The following is a 21,817-nucleotide window of genomic DNA, read 5'->3' on the forward strand; positions in this document are numbered from 1 at the left end:
GTTCAGTCCCACTGCGTGGTACCATGGGCAAGTGTCTTCTACTATAGCCTATATATATATGTATGTATGTGTATGTATATGTTTATGTGTCTGTGTTTCTCCCCCCAACATCGCTTGACAACCGATGCTGGTGTGTTTACGTCCCCGTAACTTAGCGGTTCGACTAAAGAGAACGATAGAATAAGTATTAGGCTTAGAGTGCATAAGTCCTGGGGTCGATTAGCTCGACTAAAAGGCGGTGGTGCTCCAACATGGCTGCAGTCAAATGACTGAAATGAGTAAAAGAGTATACCCGACAAAATGCTTAGTGGCATCTATTTCAACTTTGTATCCCGAGTTCAAATTCCATCAAAGTCAACTTTGCCTGTCATCTTTTCAGACAATGAAATAAGTACCAGTTGAGCAGTAGGGTTAATGTAATCAACTAGCTTGTTCCCTGCAAATTTCAGGCCTTGTGCCTGTAGTAGGACTTTTTTTTCTTTTTTTCCCTCCCTTATTGGCAAAGGAAGCTACAGATATTGACTAACATACATAATGTTTATACAGTTAGCAAGTGATTATATAGTTCACAAAACCCTGTGTATAATGAAACTGACTGAGCTGAAGACAAGGCTTCTTGGTTTAGTAACATTAATAAAGAAGGTTGTCTATTAAATTATCTAACTAATGTGCATGTTGGAATGAATCAGAAAAAAAAAACATTAAAATTTACTGAAGGCGTTAGAGGAGTTGGAATCAAGTTGATGAAGGGTGAATGGAGGAAAGAAGATCCATCAGGATTTACGAAATGCATTTTGGACAGAAGAATAAAAGTAAAATAACCAGTGTGTGTGTGTGTGTGTGTGTGTGTATGTGTGTGTGTGTGTGGTGGTGGCTCAACCATCATTTTATGTCCACCTTCTATGCTGACATGGATTGGACATTTCAATGTCATGCTTCACAGTGTTGTATATAGTTTAAATGATCGTTTCAATGGCTGGATGCCTGTTCCAACACCAAATATTTTAGTGTACTGGATGCGCACTTATTCGTGGGACACTGACACTAAATTGATCATCTTGGAACTAGGCAAGACTAAAGAACCAACACAACTTAAAGGAGAATAGGAGGGGGAGAGAGAGAGAGAGAGAGAGAGAGAGAGAGTGAGAGAGAGAGAGCAATGATTTAGGTGAAGAGATGGCAGGTGAAATAAGATGAAAATAACAGCTTCATTGTTATGAGAGGATGATAGGGGAGAGAGTAACAAAACAGACACTTTTGGGAGGGGAAGTATGTAAGTGGACAGGGAAAAGAAGAGGAGAAATATAAAGGGCTAGTGAGAAAGAGAGAGGACAGAGTAGAAAGGGCAGTGGGGTGCATGTGTTCGTGTGTGTGTGTGTGTGTGTGTATGTATATATATATATATATATATATATATATATATATATATATATATATATATATATATATATATATATATATATATATATACACACACACACACACACATAACCATTCAATGTTTAAAAAGTTGTTTTATAGATACTTCTTCCAAAATTCCTATTTTGCTTTTCGCACATTAACTTGTGTAGGTTAAACTATGTAAAATATTAGAGAAAGGGATCTGTTTCTTGCAACACATACCAATACATATATTTAAAGCAAAACTTTTTCAGGGGCCCTCAAAAAACTACTGTGGATCCACAATTTACTATTTTGTTGCATAGACTTCCAAAAATCTTATATGGGCCCTCAGGGAGGCGCCATATGGATTCCAGTTGAGAACCACTGCTCTAGAGTATAAGTTTTACTATTATAGATTTATAATGAAAGCAACTTGTCAGGCATTGGGGATAACACCCTTATGAATTACTTGCTTCAATGATCAGCTCCAAGTTTACCTACCCTGAAGGTATTGTTTTTCTATTTTCTTTTTTGGTCCAACTTGACAATGCCAGTTAATGGCCCTGCCAATGGCTTTACCATTTTCATCTTCCTCATAGCTTTGTTTACTGTAACTTTTCCAGTGTATAAAACTATGCCTGACTTTCTGATTGCATTCACTAAACGAAGAGTTTTCTAATATCTGACTTGGTGCCCCTTACCCCACCCTGCCACCATACCACTCCGCCTAATATGTTTTTCATAATAAAACTACTACTCAGCTTTCTTTCTTTCTTCTTTTATTTTTTGTCACCAGCACTTCAACTTTTATGGTGATCATCTTACGATTCACACACTTTCTCAAAGTTACACAAAACGATGGCTTTTATAAGAAACATAGAGAAAGTATATGGAAATAACATATTCACATTGTTTGCATTGATGGCTGAGAAATAGTAAAAATAGAGCACATATGTATTCTAGCACAAAACAAGTAGAAGTTTTATATTTATAATGCTATTTTTGATTTGAAAAGCTTCTTATTTTAATATCAGGTGTGAGCCTGTCAGTCACCAAGATTTTCATGACTGCAAAAACACAAAACAAGGAATTTTCTTTTCTAATTTTTATTAATAATTTCAAAAGTCATTAACATATATAAAGCATATAACTATGTTAAGATAATCTAGAAGATAGTGTACGTAATATTGTAAATGTGAGACAGTATTGAATGTTTGACCGAGGCAGAAAGGACCTCCTTACCTTCACAAGGCATGATCTCCAAAACAAAACATTTTGAGAAGTTACGTAATCCATTTAAGCTATGAATCTTGAAAAGTTCACGACTTACCTAAAGAAAATGGAAAAAAAAAAAAAAAATTAAAGTAAGATATTACGTATATTATTAAGTCTACTGAACTAATTATTAATTAATATGAAATCACCAGTATTTGTCAAGGGGGAAAAATGAGTTATTTAAATAGTGCATTTTAACAAAATTCTTCAAGTGATAATTACATTTATTCATGGGAGAGAATTTGTGTACTGAGGAAATTTAAAAATGGAATACTTATAAAATCAATATCAAACATGTGATAGATAAATGATAGATAGGCTGAGAGAAAGAAGGTCACGAGTACAATTGTAATGGTCACACCACTACTCACAGAAATAAAAAAAACAAAAAAGAAAAGTTCAAAACATCAAAGATGATGATGATGATGATCATCATCATCTAATGAATTCTAGCTACATTACATGATTAAGCATTAATTGAAAGGTGGTATTCTAATACAGTTTAGAGTACTAGAGAAAGACTGTTTTTTAAATATACAAAAAATAAAATAAAACCAATTAAATTAAGTAGAAAGCAGCCAGCTCCTACTCCCAAATATTCAAAATATTACCAAAAATAAGAAAGAAAATTAAACATACAGATCTTTTGCTTTGATTTGCAATCACTAATACTCAGTATTTTTATTCCTTGGAATAGCAAAATTGTAGAGTATGTATGTAAATTTTGAAATACTCACTCATTTCTAAAACTGATGCCAACAGTCCAAAATGTAACTTTATTAGCAATAACAACTTGTTTCAGATGTTTATATGTTTCACAATAACAATTTGCTCAATAATCTCAAACAGTTATATAGATTCAGCATTGATGAGAGCTTGTATCAGAAATACTTTTAGACTGTCTGCATTGCATTGAAGGGTTTGTGTTGTTAGACATAGCCATATATCTTAGTTTAGTTAAACAGGTACCAGTTCATCTGCAATAGGCAAGTCTCATATGGAGAAGGGCTAGTTAGTTTTCACACACTTAAGAGTAGGAAATATACAGCTAATAGAATTAATAGCATGTTTTAAAGAATTCTCAACATAATGTAAAGCTTATTGTTGGAAGTAATGAGAGCACTGTAAAATTAATGGATTCATCATGTACTTCATGCAAGAACTACACTCTGATAGAGTGTATTGGTATATACTCTGCCATACTGGCTTGCCCTGAGTATACTACATGAAGATAAAGCTTCAGTTACACTTCAGAAACTTAGGGAGTTGTGGAACTCACTACTACTGGCATCACGCTTGATTGATTCTTACAGCTTGTAGTAAGATGAACTAACATTTTGCATGTTATATAGGGTTCATTTCTCCCTCTCATTCTATCTGTCTCTCTTGACTAATCTACAATTCCCTTGCTGAAAACTGAAATAATTATTCTCTGTTACTCAGTATGAATATACTCAATAACTATTTTAAAACCCACCTAATTAGTTACAATCTAAGGCAATAAATTGTTTAATTGAATTATTCACTTTGCTTGATTACATCAAATTTTTGTTTTCTTTATCCCCCCCCCCCATCATTCTATATTTAGTTGAATTAAATTAAAAGATAAACTTGAATAAAATGCTACCTAACTTCCAAAAGTTGATAGGTACTTTACACAAAACAAAAATATCTGAACGCATTTCCATATTTTTCATTATTTATTTAAAATTATGTTTGAAATCTATTTTAATTAAATTGGCAATAATTTATTGCAAATAAGGAGAAAATATAAAGAAATCAGAGCAGAATAGATTAATGTGTGGAATCAGTTACAAAAATTGATTTAAAAAATAAACAGGAGGAAATTATGCAGATCTAAATTAACCCAAAGGAATTTAGATACAACAGATAAAAGAAAACTTGCACTATATATTTTCATAAATATCATTTAAGCTCACATTTAAATAGTGTATAATGCAAAACTAGAACAGATTATATCTTTATGTATGTTAGTAACAACAATCGATGTTATAAATATCATAAATTGTCTCTTTATGTTTTAATATTAATCTAAGAGCTTGATTTTTTTTTTATCTAACTGTTTAGACATTTTTAACACACATAAGGGATTATTTTGAAATATTTCTAAATCTAATTAGATTAAATTCTAAAATCATCAGAATTGGTAAACAAACAAAAACAAGCTAAAACCATTTTCAAGTTTAAGACTGATTTATTCTTTGTATGCTTACTTATAATAGGCTTTGTTTGCTAAGGTTTAGTAGACACCGAAAATAAAATAATAAATGACTGTTCATTTTCAGAAATTACAAGAACTGATAGCTGATAAAAGAGAACCAGAAGGCTGTCTATTGCAGGTAGCTTTTCCTGTGGGTGGTAATTAACTCAGTTGAGTACAGCAAGCTAAAAAGAAGTGCTGATTCTGCCCTGCAGCAGTGAATTAATTATACGCCTTGCAGCACCAACTAAGAACTAAATGGACACATAATAGTAATGTCAGTAGTAGCAAAGGAATCACTAAATCCCTCAGCTATTGCAGCTCGCCTAAAAATAAAAATAATAATGATAAAAAATACCATTAATATAATTTACAATGCAAAGAAGTTGTATTCGGAATATTATAATAATTTCAGTTCAAATATAAAGTATGCTTACTTGTAAATTGCTTTTTCAAGGTCGTTCAATGAATATTTTTCTCCATACTTCACCCCAGTCCCATACATATTGAAATATCTACCAAGAATGTCTAATATCTTTTTAATCAATGAAATACATATTCAAAAGTAACTCTAAGTAGTTTTGTAAATATCAAAACAAATGGTATTCTTATGGAGCAGTGCCAGTCAAATATAGCAAGTGAATTATTTTTGCCCCAGCAACAGCCTTTTCTAATTTTAGTGATATTGATCTTATATATATATATATATATATATATATATGCTATCTAGCTATATAACTAAATGAACAGTTATTTATGGAAAAAAAGAGATGACTGTGTTCTTTTTTTTTTGTTTTTTAAAAAAGCTATGCATTCTTCATCCATCCACTAATAATGGAGCTCTGTAGTAATAGTTAAGATAATTATCAAATAATATTTTAATTTGTTGTCATTAGATCATCTCAAAATTCCTTTAAGAACACTGCAATTTCTTTACCAATTATGATCTTTATAATCAGAGTCAGCATTGTCCACTAGATAAACCAAATATCATCTCTAGCGTTAACACAAACTCAGATGAAATTTCTAAATCTATATAGGCAAAATATAAATAGATAAACTTTTTAGACAAAACAAAACAAAAACAAAAAGATGATAAATAAAATATACCAAATGTCTTGATAATGGCTTGTAGGTATAGTAGAAGACTAGTTTCTATCTTCCTATATTTAATCTTTTTTCCAATTAAAATGAAATAAAAATGTAACATTTTGCTAAGAGCACTACATACACTTAATCTACTCTCATGTATAATATTCAATTTTCATATGGGCTAAGAATCCATTTCATAATATGATCTAGTTTTAGATAAAATATTTATCCATGGTTATACAGCTGCAAATGAGTAGCAACTTAGTCTTCTGAAGTGACAATAGATGAAAGAATCAATGAGTTTATCAATCAATTTTTGAATATTTACAAATAAGCTCACTACAAGATTACATTTAAAACACATTTTTCTTTACCTCTTTTTTTCATTTATTAAATGGTTATTCTGAGCCCGACTTATCTTTCTGAATATCATTATTGGAACCAACATTTTATTTTTTTATTTTTTATATTGAGTATATAGAGACATTTTTATTATTTTTTCTACTTTCAAAGCATCAACTATGGTGAGAATCCCAATATCTTCTTTCACATGACACCAGTTGACTGATTCCCATAAGCATAAATGATGCTGCATTCCACAGTAATCTCATATGTGTGTGTGTGTGCACACGTGTGTATATATATTTGTAAATAGTAAGGGATTACTCCAAACATTAACTAGTTTGCTCTCAGTTAGGAATTTAAAATAAGTAATTCAATAGTTAATATATAAATCCAATAATATTCTCATAAAATAAGAATTTAGAAATGTATTCCATTGGATATATATATTGTTAAACAATGTCAATGTATGTATCATTTCTTTGTTACTGTTCTGCAAATGCCACAAGTATATGTTGTGGTTCTATCTTCCTTGGAGTTACTATTCGTACTATTTTACAGTAACTTCTAGTCCTATGTTACTGCTCTCAGAAACTTTGTGCAATAGTACCACTATACCTCACATTCACCAACCAAATCATAAGGTTTCATAGCTGGATACATATATATTGATGAAACATATACAATAACATTATTATTGTTCATTCACATCTTCAAATATATAGTGAATGCATGTATATTGGATATGAATATGGATGTGTGTGTGTGCTGGAGGTCTGGTTTGTTTGAAAGTGATTGCTCAAATGTCCATGCTGGTCTCTAAAAAACTAATGAAGTTAGAAAGTAAAAACATTTTGTATCAATAACCATAAAACAAAAGAAGAAAAATAACTTTTTCTTCCCTTTTAAACAGTTGCTTTTTCAGAAGTTTCTTAGTAAATAAATATCCAGCTTTATTTAACATGTCATATACTGTTAGAACATTCACAGTATAAAGTTTTAGTTTCAAATTGCAGTTATGTTTATTTCCAACAAGCAGCAAATAGGCAATACTATCAGATTTATAAATAATTTAAGCTTATTGCATCTGTGACCATAAAATATTTCAGCACTTATTCTAGAAATAACAGTCACATCTCTTTCCAATCATACTCTGTCTTAAAGAAACAATGACACATTACATAATATGGTCCTGAATATTTGAATAAGAGATGAGACAGTCATGGATGGAATGCATTTGATGAGCTCAAACATAGCTGCCTTGGGGTTAGAATCATTATTTTAGTCACCCTCCATTTGCTAGAAATTATCTTCTTCAGGATTCAGTTTTTTTTTTAACCCTTTAGCATTCAGATATGTGCAATGACATCAACCTCAATTTTACATGTCTTTTTTTCTTTTCTCTTGTTCATGTTAGACCAAGGATTATGAATGTTCAATTTTACAGCCAAATGCCCTTCCTGGTATCAAATCTTACCAAGTTTATAAGTATCTTTATTCTTCTAATCTTGACACATCCATGTTGCTGAGCAATTTGGAGAAACAGGCGTTTTAGACCAATTGGCATCAGATTAGCAATTGGCTTTTTCTTCTTTATTGAAAATGGAATTCGTGCTTATACAAAAAATAAACAAAACACAGTTGTCCATGCAGAAGACAAACAAAAATATTCACACACACAAACAACAGGCTTCTCTCTGCCAATTTCATTCTCAAAGTATTTGTCAGCCCAAAGTTAAAATAGAAGGCACTTACTTGCCCAAAGTGCCATGCAGTAAGAGGTTAGAGGTTAAAGGCAAGGTTCGTCTGAATATATATTACAAATGAAGGGAAATAGCTTTGATTACAGTTCTTCACCTTAAACAATATTTAAACAATAAGCTCACTTAATCCTATGTCAAAGGGTTAATATGTGCAGGTTATTCTTGATGTCTACTTTAGAATTCAGTGCACTATGTGTGTGTGTGTGTGTGTGTAGCATAGTTTTTATGGCTGGATGCCCTTCATAACACCAACCACCCCAGAGAGTGGGCTGAGTGCTTTTTATGTGGCACCAGTACAAGCCATGCCAAAACAGACACAGAAATATGGTGCAGTCTTCTGCCTGGCCACCTCCTGTCAAACCAATGATCACACACACATGAACAGACTACTTTTAAGAGACTAGTCTTAATGTTTCTTAATATACTTGATAAAGGAAACCCAAATATGAAATGGGAGCTTCTTGAATTGGAAGTAAAATTATGTCCATGGTTTATTCCATCTCTCGCTCAAAAGTCACTGTAGCTACTTATCTTACAAAGTTATAACTCAGTCCTCTACTGTCAATAGCAGCAGCATTATATTATGTGTTTCATTTTCTGGAAGTTATATTCCTTTTCAATGTAGCTGAGTAGAATTCACAACTTAATCACTTTAAGGAGTGTACAGAGCCTACAAAACTGCTATATATCACTAAATTTGAATGAACTGAGTAAAGATCAACATTTATAAGAGCTGAGAGAAGTTTAAAGATATAGTGCTGTGAAAACAAATACTGTATACTAGTTTATATTTGAGAACATTGCTTGTGAAAAGCAGGGAAGTGTGTATGAGAAATTTTAAAAGATTTACATAGGTCTCAAGATTAAAGACAAACTCAAGCAATGTATATCTCAGAAAATTATATATCAATTAAAATGAATTAATACAATAATACCAATCAAAGTTGTATCAGCAAGCTTGCTAGTTTTGTAAAATACAGTAGAATGAAGAATATAAAAATGAAGAAAATGTATATAACACTCTAAGTTTTAGCATGCTTCTGATTTTAATGCTTTTAATTTTAGGGATAAAATTTGGAAAAGAAAAAAGTAAAATATTATTTTTTGCCATTTTCAGCCTTTTGATTGTGGGTATGCAGAATTAACTAAGAAAAATGATATATAAAACCATCCACATAAGCAAAATGATATTTAAGAATGAAAACAACTTATTTTAATGTACCATATTTATTTATCACCATTACTATTTATTCTTCTGGTTTTATCATAATAAAATCCCAGACAAAAAAAAAATTTTTCTGTGTACAATATGCACTGATGTATGGAAAAAAGAGTTTAGTGAGATTTATTGTAATTGCTGTATAAAATACAGTAAACAAATCCCCATATCTAATAATCAAAACAAAAAGTAAATTCAAAATTGACCTTTAAACTTTAATGGCATAGGCTTTAAAAGTGCACCTGCTGTAAAATCAACATTGTGGAAATCACACAATCACGTTTTTACAAAATTCTCATGAAAATCAATTCCGTTTAAATAAGTTTATACTCAAAATTTACTGTTCAATTTGTATAGTGATGCACACATTGTTGTGTTGTCATTGAAAAACAAAGTATTTATAGTTTAAGCATGGATATTTTTTTAAAGATCCTTTCTAACATTTTTTATTATGCATTCAAAGTTTTTTTTTGTTTTTTTCTCTCTCTTAATCAGTCTTTAAACTTTTAAGTTTTGAATACCAAACACTCAGGGACCAGGCAAGTTTTTTTTTTCTTCTATCTCATGTTTTGTGTGTAATTTTGTGAGATATACTTTGACTATGAACATAGTATCTATTTATAGTACAAGTTTCTATGTAGGCAAGAAAACTAAAATACAGCATTCTTTTGCTACCAATGTCAATTTTATTTCTGATTACTTCATATCAACAGTTATAAGCAAAATTTTGCTGTATTTAACCTTGCATTGAGTGAGGTTATTTCCTATTCTACTCCCCTTTCCTCCATATATAAAGTCAATATAAACATAAGTATAAGAAAGTGATGTACAGAACTCCATACAAAATATACAGAAAAATAACCCTCTTCAATATTTTGGTTGCCCTAATCATAAACTGAAATATTCTTAAGAAAACATTAACAGTAGACAATACCCCAACCATTATATGGTGTAAAACTGTTCAGCTGAGTGAGATGGTAATATTGAAATTAGATCAACTTCTAAGAGTCAAGCAATTCTTGACACCTGCTGATTTTATTAGTTAACTTACTAATATTCCATTATAGGCTTTGAAACTGTGAATAGTAGACAGCTGCCTAGATACCTTTTAACAGGTAAACATTTCATGTTCCTGTGAGTTCTCCAGTAAGAGATTAATGCTGTGGATCAATGATAATTTCTTGACAAATTCAGTCTACAGACTCATTTCAATATTCAATATATAAAACTGCATCACAAATATTGCCAGTACCTTTGGGAGAGGTTGTCAGCAAACCTTTTTTTCATTCCCCAAAACAGAGAATAACTTTTTGTTACCATATTTCTGTTGAAAGACACCGCATTTGTTTCAACTGATTTTGAAAATAATAAAGAATTTAGAAAGACATCTGTCATTATTAAGCAGGTGCTTGGTACATAAATTAACTTGATATTTTGATGAAAGGTTTAAATTTAGGTCACTTCAAAACAGGAATTTTGCACGATAGAATCAAGGACAGCCTCTGGTTGGTTGGTATCAAAAGAGTTAATGCCTACATCAAATATATTGTTTGTAGCAGGGTCAAGTCACAAACAGCTCTCTATCAAAGTTACACTTCTAATAAATTGTGGTCATCAAAAAAGAAAAGAAAGTTTTCAGGTATAAATATTTCTTAGGCTGCCTAAAGCAGGCATATTATGAACTTCATCAGCAGCCATGTCTTGCCTGAGAAGAATTTGTAAATAAAAATCCAGATGGAAAGCTATAGAAAACCTAGGAGGGATCAACAATTATGCTTTAGATATATATAGCTATATGATGAAATATTAATTACATTCTTCAAAATTTAATGATTATACTAATGGAAGACACTTAGAGAGAGAGGAAAGAGAATGTCAGTGGTGAATGACAGGTATGTGAAAGCTGAATTAATAGTAATATAGTTGATAAAGATAGAAGATAATATTGATGATATGGCAGTGTATTCTAACAGGTGTCACTTCATTAGAGCCTTACAAACACATTAAAAAATTCCATAGGTGTATGTGTGAGTATTACATGTACGAAAAAATGCCCCTCAAAAATATCAGGACATAGGAAAATTTTGGAATATTTACTTGACACATCAAGAGAAATCTAACAGTTTTAGTTACTAACCACTTTATCAGTCTCTGTGGAATTGAAGACAGTTATTCATTGAGTCACACAACATATGGCAGTTGTTGACATCACATACCAACTATCTGTTGAATTGCCATGAACTCCCAAGTGATTCAATATCTCCGACTAACTAAAACTGTAGTGGCCATATTTATGTACTACATACATAAATATGTGCAATATATATAGATCTATATGTGTATGTGCATGTATGTGTGGGGGTGTCGTCACCTAGTATTTTGAATATATTGAAGCAGACATATGTATAGAAATAACTTTTGAGAATATCATAAAAAAATCTAATAAAGTAGGCAGGCTATAAAAAAAATATTCAGGAAAGTTTGTTATTCAAACGACAGCAGTTATTATATCTTATATATTGCTTAGTTAAGACATATTAAAAGTAAAATAATTTTCCAATAATATTTGATCCTGAATCAGACAAATAATTCTGAGCAGTATTATTGCTTTCGTGGAGGAGGAGATGAGAGGAAAAGAAAGAAAGCTATGAGCAGTCTGTTTAGATGACAGCTGTATAATAGATTGTTCATAGAGTTTATAACTATAGCACATGACTAGCTGTGTCAGTAGGGACAATCACATAGTAAGTGCATTGAACATAAATGGTGGCTTAATGAGACAAAGATGAAAAGTTCATTAGAGTAATAAGAGTGACTGTTTAGAACACAGACAATTTTTTCAATTGTACAGTCTGCAGTTGATCAGTAAAAGTGCAGTTTAATATAGCGTGTTGCTTTCATCTGTATTTTGTACATGAACTGAAGAAAATTGGTCAAAGTGCTGAGTGGAACTGTCTGTATGAATATAAATATACAAAATATATTACAAAAAGAAGTAAAAAGTGAGTGGCTACAGAGCATTCGTTGCCAGGTGAGACCAGCACTGTAAACCTGTTGCTAGATAAGTAATAACAAAATTATTCAGCACCATGCCTTGGGCTCAGGATATAAAGGTGGAAGCTAATTTTGCTACATGAAGTCCAGGGAGAATAACATTTGTTGCAACCAAAGTGTCAAAGTTGATAATTCACCAAATTATGGTGAACTATATATATATATATATATATATATATGCTTCGATTTTGGATTTGGTTTCCAAGATTCTTTATATGAGTTCGTGTGTTGAAGAATATTTTGTTGTCTGGGGAGAGTCATTCTCTTTTAGTGCCAGATTTAGAGAAGTTGCCGTTTACTTGGAGCAGTGTCATTTGAATATATAAAAAGGAAAGCAATAAGAGCTACTGAACAATGCAAAGTTAGAGTTGGGTGTATACTGCTGTCTTACAGAAAATGTTAACCAATTATTGTAAAGCGAAGAATAGTTTGTTTGTGTCAATAAATGCTCTCATTATTCAAGTGATACACAGTAATCTATTGATATGTAATCATATTCCATTAGAAATTATTCATTATTTATTAGCAGAGAGAGAGAGGGGGGGGGGGAGAGGTTGTATCAGGAATGTGTAGAGCTTCATGAAATTTCGAAATGAGCCAAGATATAAAGAGAGAAACCAACTGAATCTCTCAATGTATTTAAACGTGCAGTATGGATAGAGAAAAAGTGCTGACAGATGGTGGCCAATTGTAATTGACAAACTCAAGATGAATAGATAATTTTCCTTAATTAAAATGATGCTTCTAAATGCTCTATTCTTCAGTAGACTCTTCTTTCATTAACATGAGAAGTAACATAACATGATTTAATTATTATAACATACAAGCTACATGAGACTAGAAAAGAAATCTATTTTGATATAGTGGAAATTTGATGTAAGCTAGAAGCATTTGACAAACTGAGGATGAGCCCAAAACTGGATTCATGCTTGCAGCCATTTTATGCTAATATTCATGGGATAATATTCAAGTATCCTGCTCCAACTCATAAATAGTAGCTTCTGATCACATTCAAGTGATCCTAAGGTTTAAGATTAAGAAGGAATAGAGGTGACCGGAACATTTATCCTTAGGTTTAAGATTAAGATGGAAAGTGGGTGATAGGAAATTTTAACCCAGAATTATGTTTAACACAATTTACATCATAGAAATTCAAACATATTGTTGAACAAAAAGGAGAGCATTTATATTAATCACTTGATCAGCTGTAAACAGCAGTCAAATCTCTTTCAAATTACAATCAAGCATCTTGTGAACAAAGAATACATTGGATAATGTAGTCTGGGATACAGTATCTCTGAATAAAAGGTGAGATGGTCATATCTGGAATGTTTCTTATCACAGGTTTCCTCTCTGAACGACAACTTGCAAGCAACAACAGTAGAAAAAAGGGCAAACATAAAAAATATGAGTGTATGTGTGTGTGTTTGTATGGCTAAATCCATGGCAATAATATCTATATAAAGGGAAATATACAGATATTTTTAGTATTTTGAAAAAACAAAGGTTCTTACTGTAACTACCAATGAAAGAGGTTAGAATTCAAAAACATTATAATTCTAAATAGTTTATTAGAAATCTTTTAAAAAATAAACTGAAAGAAATCAAGGAAAAGACAACATTTGTTTAATGTTATTTCATAGTTAAAATTCACAGCACAGAAAGAAAATATTCCCAAACCCCAATGAGAATAAGAAGGTTCTGTCATTAAGAAAAAAACCGAAACAAGTGAGTGAATAAATGCTCTCAATATTTATTGGTCTGTAGACTTAGATCTTGCAGGCCACAATATAGATTTGTGAAACTCTTGAGAAGTGCAAATTTACAAAATATCATATCAAGAAAATCAATAACATCTAATTTTAATCTGGCCAATATGAAGTATCAAACACATTACTCAGTATTCAATTTGTGCATGCACACATGTGTGTGTGTTTGGTAAAAGTGGGTAAAAACATATCTTCTTTATTTCTGTTAGGGAAACTTCTAGACAGTATCCATAAGTGGGGAGCAGTAGAAAGAGAGAGAGAGAGAGAGAGAGAGAGAAACAAAAAAGTAAAAGGTTCCTTTATTCCCTTATGTGTTCCAGCCCAAAGGCTTTTGCTATCCTGCGGCATGGCCATTAAATAGAACTGAGTGGCAATGCCGAGTGACTGCCCAAACTGAGTAGGCTATGCTTTTAAAGAATTTGACTCTTATTCATTTCAGAAAATGTGTTACTATCTGCAGGAGGTCGATTGAGAAAAATAAAACATAAAAATCTTGATACATGGTAGTTTTCAAAGACAAACACATGCACACACACGTGTGTGTTATGTGATGAAAAAAAACTAGTTGAATGAGAATTACTTGAGTCTTACTCTCACTAATTCACCAGCTATTTGGCTTTCAAAAAATTTTTTAAGAATTAGAAAAAGAAACCCAGCTTATACATTTGTTTCATTAATTGCTAGCCTTTCAATATTGGTTATCATTTGTATTAATGAGGCTAATTTGACAATGTAAAACTCTTTATCCTTGAGAATCATTTGTTTTAGCACAATAATCTCTTTTTATTCCGTGTCAATTCAAGAGTTTTTCCTCTCACTTTTTTTCCATTTCAGAAGCCTTATTACATCTTCAGATCATCGCAGAAAGAAGACTTTAAAAGCTAAGATAAAAATCTGCCAGCATGATAAACTAGTGGAGGTAGTAATACCAACTAACATTTGATAGAGTTTTACAAAGAAGGAATCAATGTAATTTTGATCTCCTTTTGGAACCATTATCTACAGACAAAATCTTTGGAAGTTATCTCATCTTATATTGTGTATGTCAGCATTGAATACTTCACATAGATACGATAAAAAAAAAAAAGAAAAGAGAGAAAGGAAAATCTTTTTACAAAGCATTATTTTTTTTTCCTAATCAAGAATATTTTATCTAGTCCAATGTAAAGAAAGCAACAAAAATCTGGGAAATAAAAAAACCAAAAAAAAAAAACCTGTAAAAAAACCCCCAAAAAGCAATCAAAACACCCAGCATGTACTTTCTATATGTACAGATAAGCAGATTGTTAACAATGCATAAAAAAAAAAAAAAAAGGAAAAAAGTGATTTATCTTTCTACCTTCTAATGATTATTTTTCTTCTCTGTTAATTTTATCCGATTTCAAGCTTTTCATAACCCAGATTTGAGAATTATGAGAACTTGAAATAGATCATTTCACATAATTATACCACATAAACAAATTACTATTGGAAACATTACATTGGTATTTTTTAATAACTGAGTTAGAAAGAAAAAAATAGCACGACAACAGTGTGTATATTATACATGGAGAGGGGTTGAATCAATTAAATGGTTGTTCTTTATTTTAAAAGGAAGGTAAAAAGAAAAGAAAAAAAAAGATTTTGAAAAACTAATTTGATTTTTGAAAATTAAATCTAAATATCAATAAAAACATAGTGAAAAAAATAGCCGAAATTATTGTGAAAACTATTTTATACAGGCACAAGTGTGGCTATGTGGTGAAGATGTTTGTATCCCAAACACTTGGTTCTCAGTTTGGTCCCATTGCATGGCACCTTGGGCAAGTGTCTTCAGCTGGCCAAAGTCTTGTGAGTGGATATGGTAAACAGAAACTGAAAGAAGCCCATCATATATCAATGGTTTATGTGCCTGTAACTTAGCGGCTCAGTAAAACAGATTGATAGAATAAGTACCAGGCTTTAAACAAAACAAAAAAAAAAAACAAGTACTAAAATCAAATCATTTGACTAACATCCATTTCTTTCATGCAGGCATGGGTTGGGTAGCTCTGTATAGCCATATCTAATATGTCAAATCACACACACAGGCACAGATTATCACCATCATCATTTAATGTTCACTTTTCCAAGCCTACCATGAGTCAGATGAAATTTGTTGAGGCAGATTTTCTATGGCTGGATGTCTTTCCCGTTGCCACCATTTACCTGTTTCCAAGCATGGTAACACATTTCTGTGGCCAGACAAGTTTTTCCATGAAGAATATCACCAGTATGATGATGGCACTCATTCACAACCATCACATGATGTGAAGATAAGGGTACACACACGTAAACATACATGTGTGTGTGTGTAGATAAACTGGCTTTTTTCAGTTTTGTCAAAGAAATCCACACACAAGGCTTTCATTGACCTTGGACTCTAGAAGACACTAATCCATGGTGCTGCATAGTGGAACTGAACCCAAGACCACATGGTTGGAAAGCAAGCCATGCCTGTACCTATACATATGTGTGTGTATGTGTGTGTGTGAGAGAGAGAGAGAGCATTACAATTCTAGTATATACACTGTACATTCTTTCATTATCATCAAGCTCATTTTGGTTTATGTTTTTCAAAACAGGATTCGGGTTGAACAGGGTTGCAATAAAACATCTAAGCCTGAAATCTCATTGTTCTCAAGTCGAGCCAAATGACACCAATAACAAAGTCTCTGATGCTTAGTTAGTAAATTCAAGTCTTCCTTCAACAGATTCATTCTCAGTATCCATCATATAATGCCAAAATGAAGGTGCTCTATTTAGGGCAGATGTTCTAACACAAATTTAATATTGCAAAGTAAACTTAACAAATCACACATCCAATTGGTTTTTAATAAAATAATCCCTTTAGCAGCCACCAAACATCAGAAGAAGATCCAAAGCATCTTTAATTCACTAAGCCTTCTTACAAAGCTATGTATGCAGTATAATAAACACAGACATATATATAGGTGCAGACTGTGTTATGTGGTTAAGAAATCTGCTACCACTGCACAGCACCTTGAGCAAGTGTCTTTGACCAGAGCCTCAGGTTGACCAGAGCCTTGTGAGTGGATTTGGTGCATGGAAACTGAAAGAAGCCTGTCGTACATGTGTGTGTGTTTCTGTTGTCTTGACATCATGGGGCAGTTGTAGTTGAATATCTCTCTCATACAAGCAGTGTCAGTTGTTTCCAATGTTCAAAGAAAGTGTGTCCAAGCACAGGGAAATATTTCCCCTCCCCGGGAAACAGGTGAGGGTTATTAACAGGAAGGGCATCCAGCTGTAGAAAACCTACCTAAATCCACTTGTCCAACCCAGGCAAGTATGATAATATGTCTGTATATATGTGGGTGGGTATTCAGAGAGGAGCTTGACCACAGCCTTCAGAAAATTGACATCAATCTTCAAATTTCACCTTTTAAAATGGGTTGTGCTATCAGTACAATAGCTTTCCTCACAAATACAAGTTTACTTTAGTTCTTGGGTTTGAATGCATCTTAATACTGCAACTGGTGCTCGAGGCAGTTAGCTACCATTAAAAGCCAAACTGCTTTTTGCAACTCCTGCACTGATTTCTATAAGCAGGAGGAAAATAGGAGATATAATTTAATGTAAACCTCATAGGTTCCTTAGATAAAGAAAATAAATTATAACCGAGCTATATCAATGCACACAGCATATGAGAAAATTACAGAAAACGTAACAAATTTCTTCACAGCAAGAGTAAATAAATCTAGATATTTAAAGTTAGCAATGGGTTGTACTTAAGCGAATAGCTACCTGGAAATAAATTCAAAAGTATCTGTAAACAATTCATGTTCAGTCAAGATCATTTCATTCCCCCCCCCTTTTTTTTTCTTTTTCACGAGTGATATGATAAGGTAAGATTTAGGTCCCGATCTATAAACAAGTTATAGCAAGATGTACAGGTATAGCTTGAAAATCCTACACTTAATTCACATGATAAAGTACTAATTTCACACTGATAGAAAAAAAAAAAAGAAAGAAAAAAATATACTTCCTAAAAGGGGACAATGCATTTCAATGCTGCCAACCTTCATTCCGTAAAACTGATATCTGGACCAAATACAAGTGGAACAAACTGAAGTAGGTTACCTCTTGACACAATTTTAGAAATTTAACCACATAAGACACTATAAACACTTCACAAATACAGGGAATTTTTCTTTATCTGGTGAAGGGTAAAGTTTCCAAAAGTAAACATCAAATGATTTGAAATTAAACCATTACAATAAATAACTGTCTACAAGGAAAATCAATAATACAGTGATTTTTTATTTTTTTTTTGTATCTAAACTTAAATCCAAACTAATTATAAATCGACCAATGAAAAATAATAAAATTTGATGGAGAGAGAAAAAGTTTGTACTACAACAACAGCACCACCACTCACAGCTAAAAATGATACTTTCATCTAAGAGCATGTTATCATTTAACAATTATATTTATTTTGCAGTAGAAAAGCAACAACTTGCTGAGAGTGAATATAAAAGTCTAGTCAATGCATCCATACATAATATGCATCGATATATATATATACACACATTTATTGGTATGTGCATATGTGCCACAGTGTTAGTGTGTGTGTGCAAACATGTGAGCATGTTATTGCATGAGTGTGCAAAGACAAGTGTTGATGCTAAATCTGTGTGTAGCAGACAAAATCTTCCAATGAAGGAAAATATCTTGGTTCACTCACATCAAACATATTATTAATGTTTTGACTTTCTCTCCTTTTTTTTTTATTTCAAATGCCCTTAAAATGTTCCTTTCAACAGATAACATGATTAGTGTGTGTGTGTGTGTGTGTGTCTGTGTGTGTGCATATAGGTATACATATACACACACAACTGCATACACAAACATGAATATACATGCACACACACACACACGAATACACCCACTAAATAACAGGCTGTGTGTGTGTGTGTGTGTGTAAGAATACATGTATTATATGTGGGTGTGGTTGGATATATTGCATGCCGATGCTCAAATATAGAGATATATACACTATATATATAAACGATACATATATGTATATATATATATATATATATATATATATATATATATATATATATATATATATATATATATATATATATATATATATATATATATATATACGTATATGTATATATATAAAATACATATACGTATTTGCATTTATGTATATGTAATGTATAAATACAGCTGTATATGTACATAAGTATATGTATATATTTATATGTATAAATATATATACATATACACATATGCATACATATATGCATATATACACATGCATGTAATTGCATATATATATATATATATATATAGATATAGATACATACATACATACATAAATAAATATAGACATAGGTATATACATACATACACATAGCTTCATTATCATCGTTATCATCATTTCACATTGTTTTGTATATATATTTATGAGTATGTGTGTATATGCGTGTGTGTATTTATCTATACACACACAGATAACATATATACACATAAATTTCTGCTCAACGGTGCTGAGACTGTATTACCATGCTTGCATGGGTTGTACATATATGTTATTCGACCGTTGTCTCACAGCCAGATGACATTCCTAGCACTAACACCTATTTCTCAAGAACGGGATAATTCTTCCACATGGCACACAAAGCACCTGGATCATTTATCCATCACCTGTTTCAGTCATTAGACTGCGGCCATGAGTTGACCCCAGTACTTATTTTTTAAGCCCGGTACTTACTCTATCAGTATCTTTTGCCGACACTGGTTGTCAAATGGTGATGGATGGACAAACACACACACACAGATTATATACGACAGGCTTCTTTCAGTTTCTGCCTACCAAATCCACTCAAGAATTTGGTCAGCCCATGGCTACAGTAAAAGACACTTGCCCAAGGTGTTACACAGTGGGACTGAACCCAGAACCACATGGCTGGAAAGCGAGCTTCTTACCATGCAGCTATTCCTGTGCCTATGTGGTCATAAAAAAAAATAAATAACAAATATAAAACACCACATTTCATACAAAGAACAAGACGCAAAAATGCCATACAAGATATACTCACACTGATGTACATAGACACACATACAAATGCACACACACACACATATATTATATATACACGGCGACATATATCTGTATGGGTGCAAATATATTAAATATGAATAGGAGTGACAAAAAGATTAGGAGGAATAACATTTTCTGCATCACTGAATATATTATGAAACAACAATCTTAATTCAACAAATGCAAGTATTACCACAACACACACACACACACACACACACACATATTCACATATATGTATATAGAGACACATTTTATGACTTTTATACATATATATACATGGACACAAACGGTTTCTTTTTGAATACATTTAACATATACATCCACAACACTTTCGATGCCCCAATACTGTAGAAGGGGACACTGAAGCTGAAACACACTGGGACTATACTCAAAGGCACATAGCTTAGAAGTAAACTTCTCACCATCACAGCTACTTCAGTAAATGCATGTGTGTGTGTGTGTGTGTGTGTGTGTGTGTGTATATATCATCATCATTAAGCGTCCGTGTTCCATGCAAGCATGACACTTGCACATATATATCCAAGTATACAGACATGTATATAAATATATGTGCATGTGTGTGTGTGTGTGTGTGTGTGTGTGTGTGTGTATAGATATATACATCTATCTATCTATCTATATATATATATATATATATATATATATATATATATTGCTATAGTTTCAGCTCAGAGCTGCGGCCATGCTGATGCACCGCTGCTAATAATCTTTTCTACTCTAGGTACAAGGCCCAAATTTTTGGGGGAGGAGGCCAGTCGATTAGATCGACCCCAGTACGCATCTATTACTTAGTTTATCGACCCTAAAAGGATGAATGGCAAAATCGACCACAGTGGAATTTGAACTCAGAACGTAAAGACAGACAAAATACTGCTAAACATTTCGCCCAGTGTGCTAACATTTCTGCCAGCTCACCGCCTTATATATATATATCTACATATACACATACATGTAGATATAAATGCATATGTATTCTTTTATTCTTTTATTAGTTTCAGCCGTTTGACTGCAGCCATGCTAGGGCACTGCCTTTAGTTGAGCAAATTGACCCCAGGACTCAATCTTTGTAAGCCTAGTGCTTGTTCTATCATACATCTTTTTGTCAAACTGCTAAGTTACGGGGACATAAGCAGACCAGCACCAGTTGTCAAGCGATGTTGGGGGACAAACACAGACACACAAACATATACACACACACATTATCATCATCATTGTTTAACGTCTGCCTTCCATGCTGGCATGGGTTGGACATATATATACATATATGATAGGCTCCTTTCAGTTTCCGTCTAACAAATCCACTCACAAGGCCTTGATCAGCCCGAGGCTATAGTAAAACACACTTGCCCAAGGTGCCATGCAGTGGGACTGAACCTGGAACCATGTGGTTGGCAACGAAGTTAATTACCACACAGCCACTCCTGCACCTATGTATATAAATATATAAATAAATAAAAATATATATATATATATGGATATTTATATACTACATATATACCTACACATGTATATGTGTATATGCATATACATTGTATATATATATATATATATATATATATATATATATATATATATATATAT

At 32.3% G+C, this 21,817-nt stretch overlaps 1 protein-coding gene across 8 annotated transcripts in view; it reads right to left on the reverse strand.

Annotated features, from left to right (window-relative positions):
* The window catches only part of LOC106880698 (zinc finger protein 629), a 411,919-nt gene that overhangs the window by 106,017 nt on the left and 284,085 nt on the right, over window positions 1-21,817 (reverse strand). For 5 of the 8 annotated variants that reach the window (XM_052971293.1, XM_052971295.1, XM_052971292.1 and 2 more), the window contains one exon: window positions 2,626-2,713. The exons of the other annotated variants lie outside the window; for them this stretch is intronic. In XM_052971293.1, coding sequence (XP_052827253.1) covers window positions 2,626-2,679 — 54 coding nt within the window. In that variant the 5' untranslated portion in view covers window positions 2,680-2,713. The remainder of the gene's footprint in view (window positions 1-2,625; window positions 2,714-21,817) is intronic. 8 annotated transcript variants of the gene reach the window in all.

This window comes from Octopus bimaculoides, chromosome 10, assembly GCF_001194135.2.
Source record: "Octopus bimaculoides isolate UCB-OBI-ISO-001 chromosome 10, ASM119413v2, whole genome shotgun sequence".
Classification (NCBI taxonomy): Eukaryota; Metazoa; Mollusca; class Cephalopoda; order Octopoda; family Octopodidae; genus Octopus; species Octopus bimaculoides.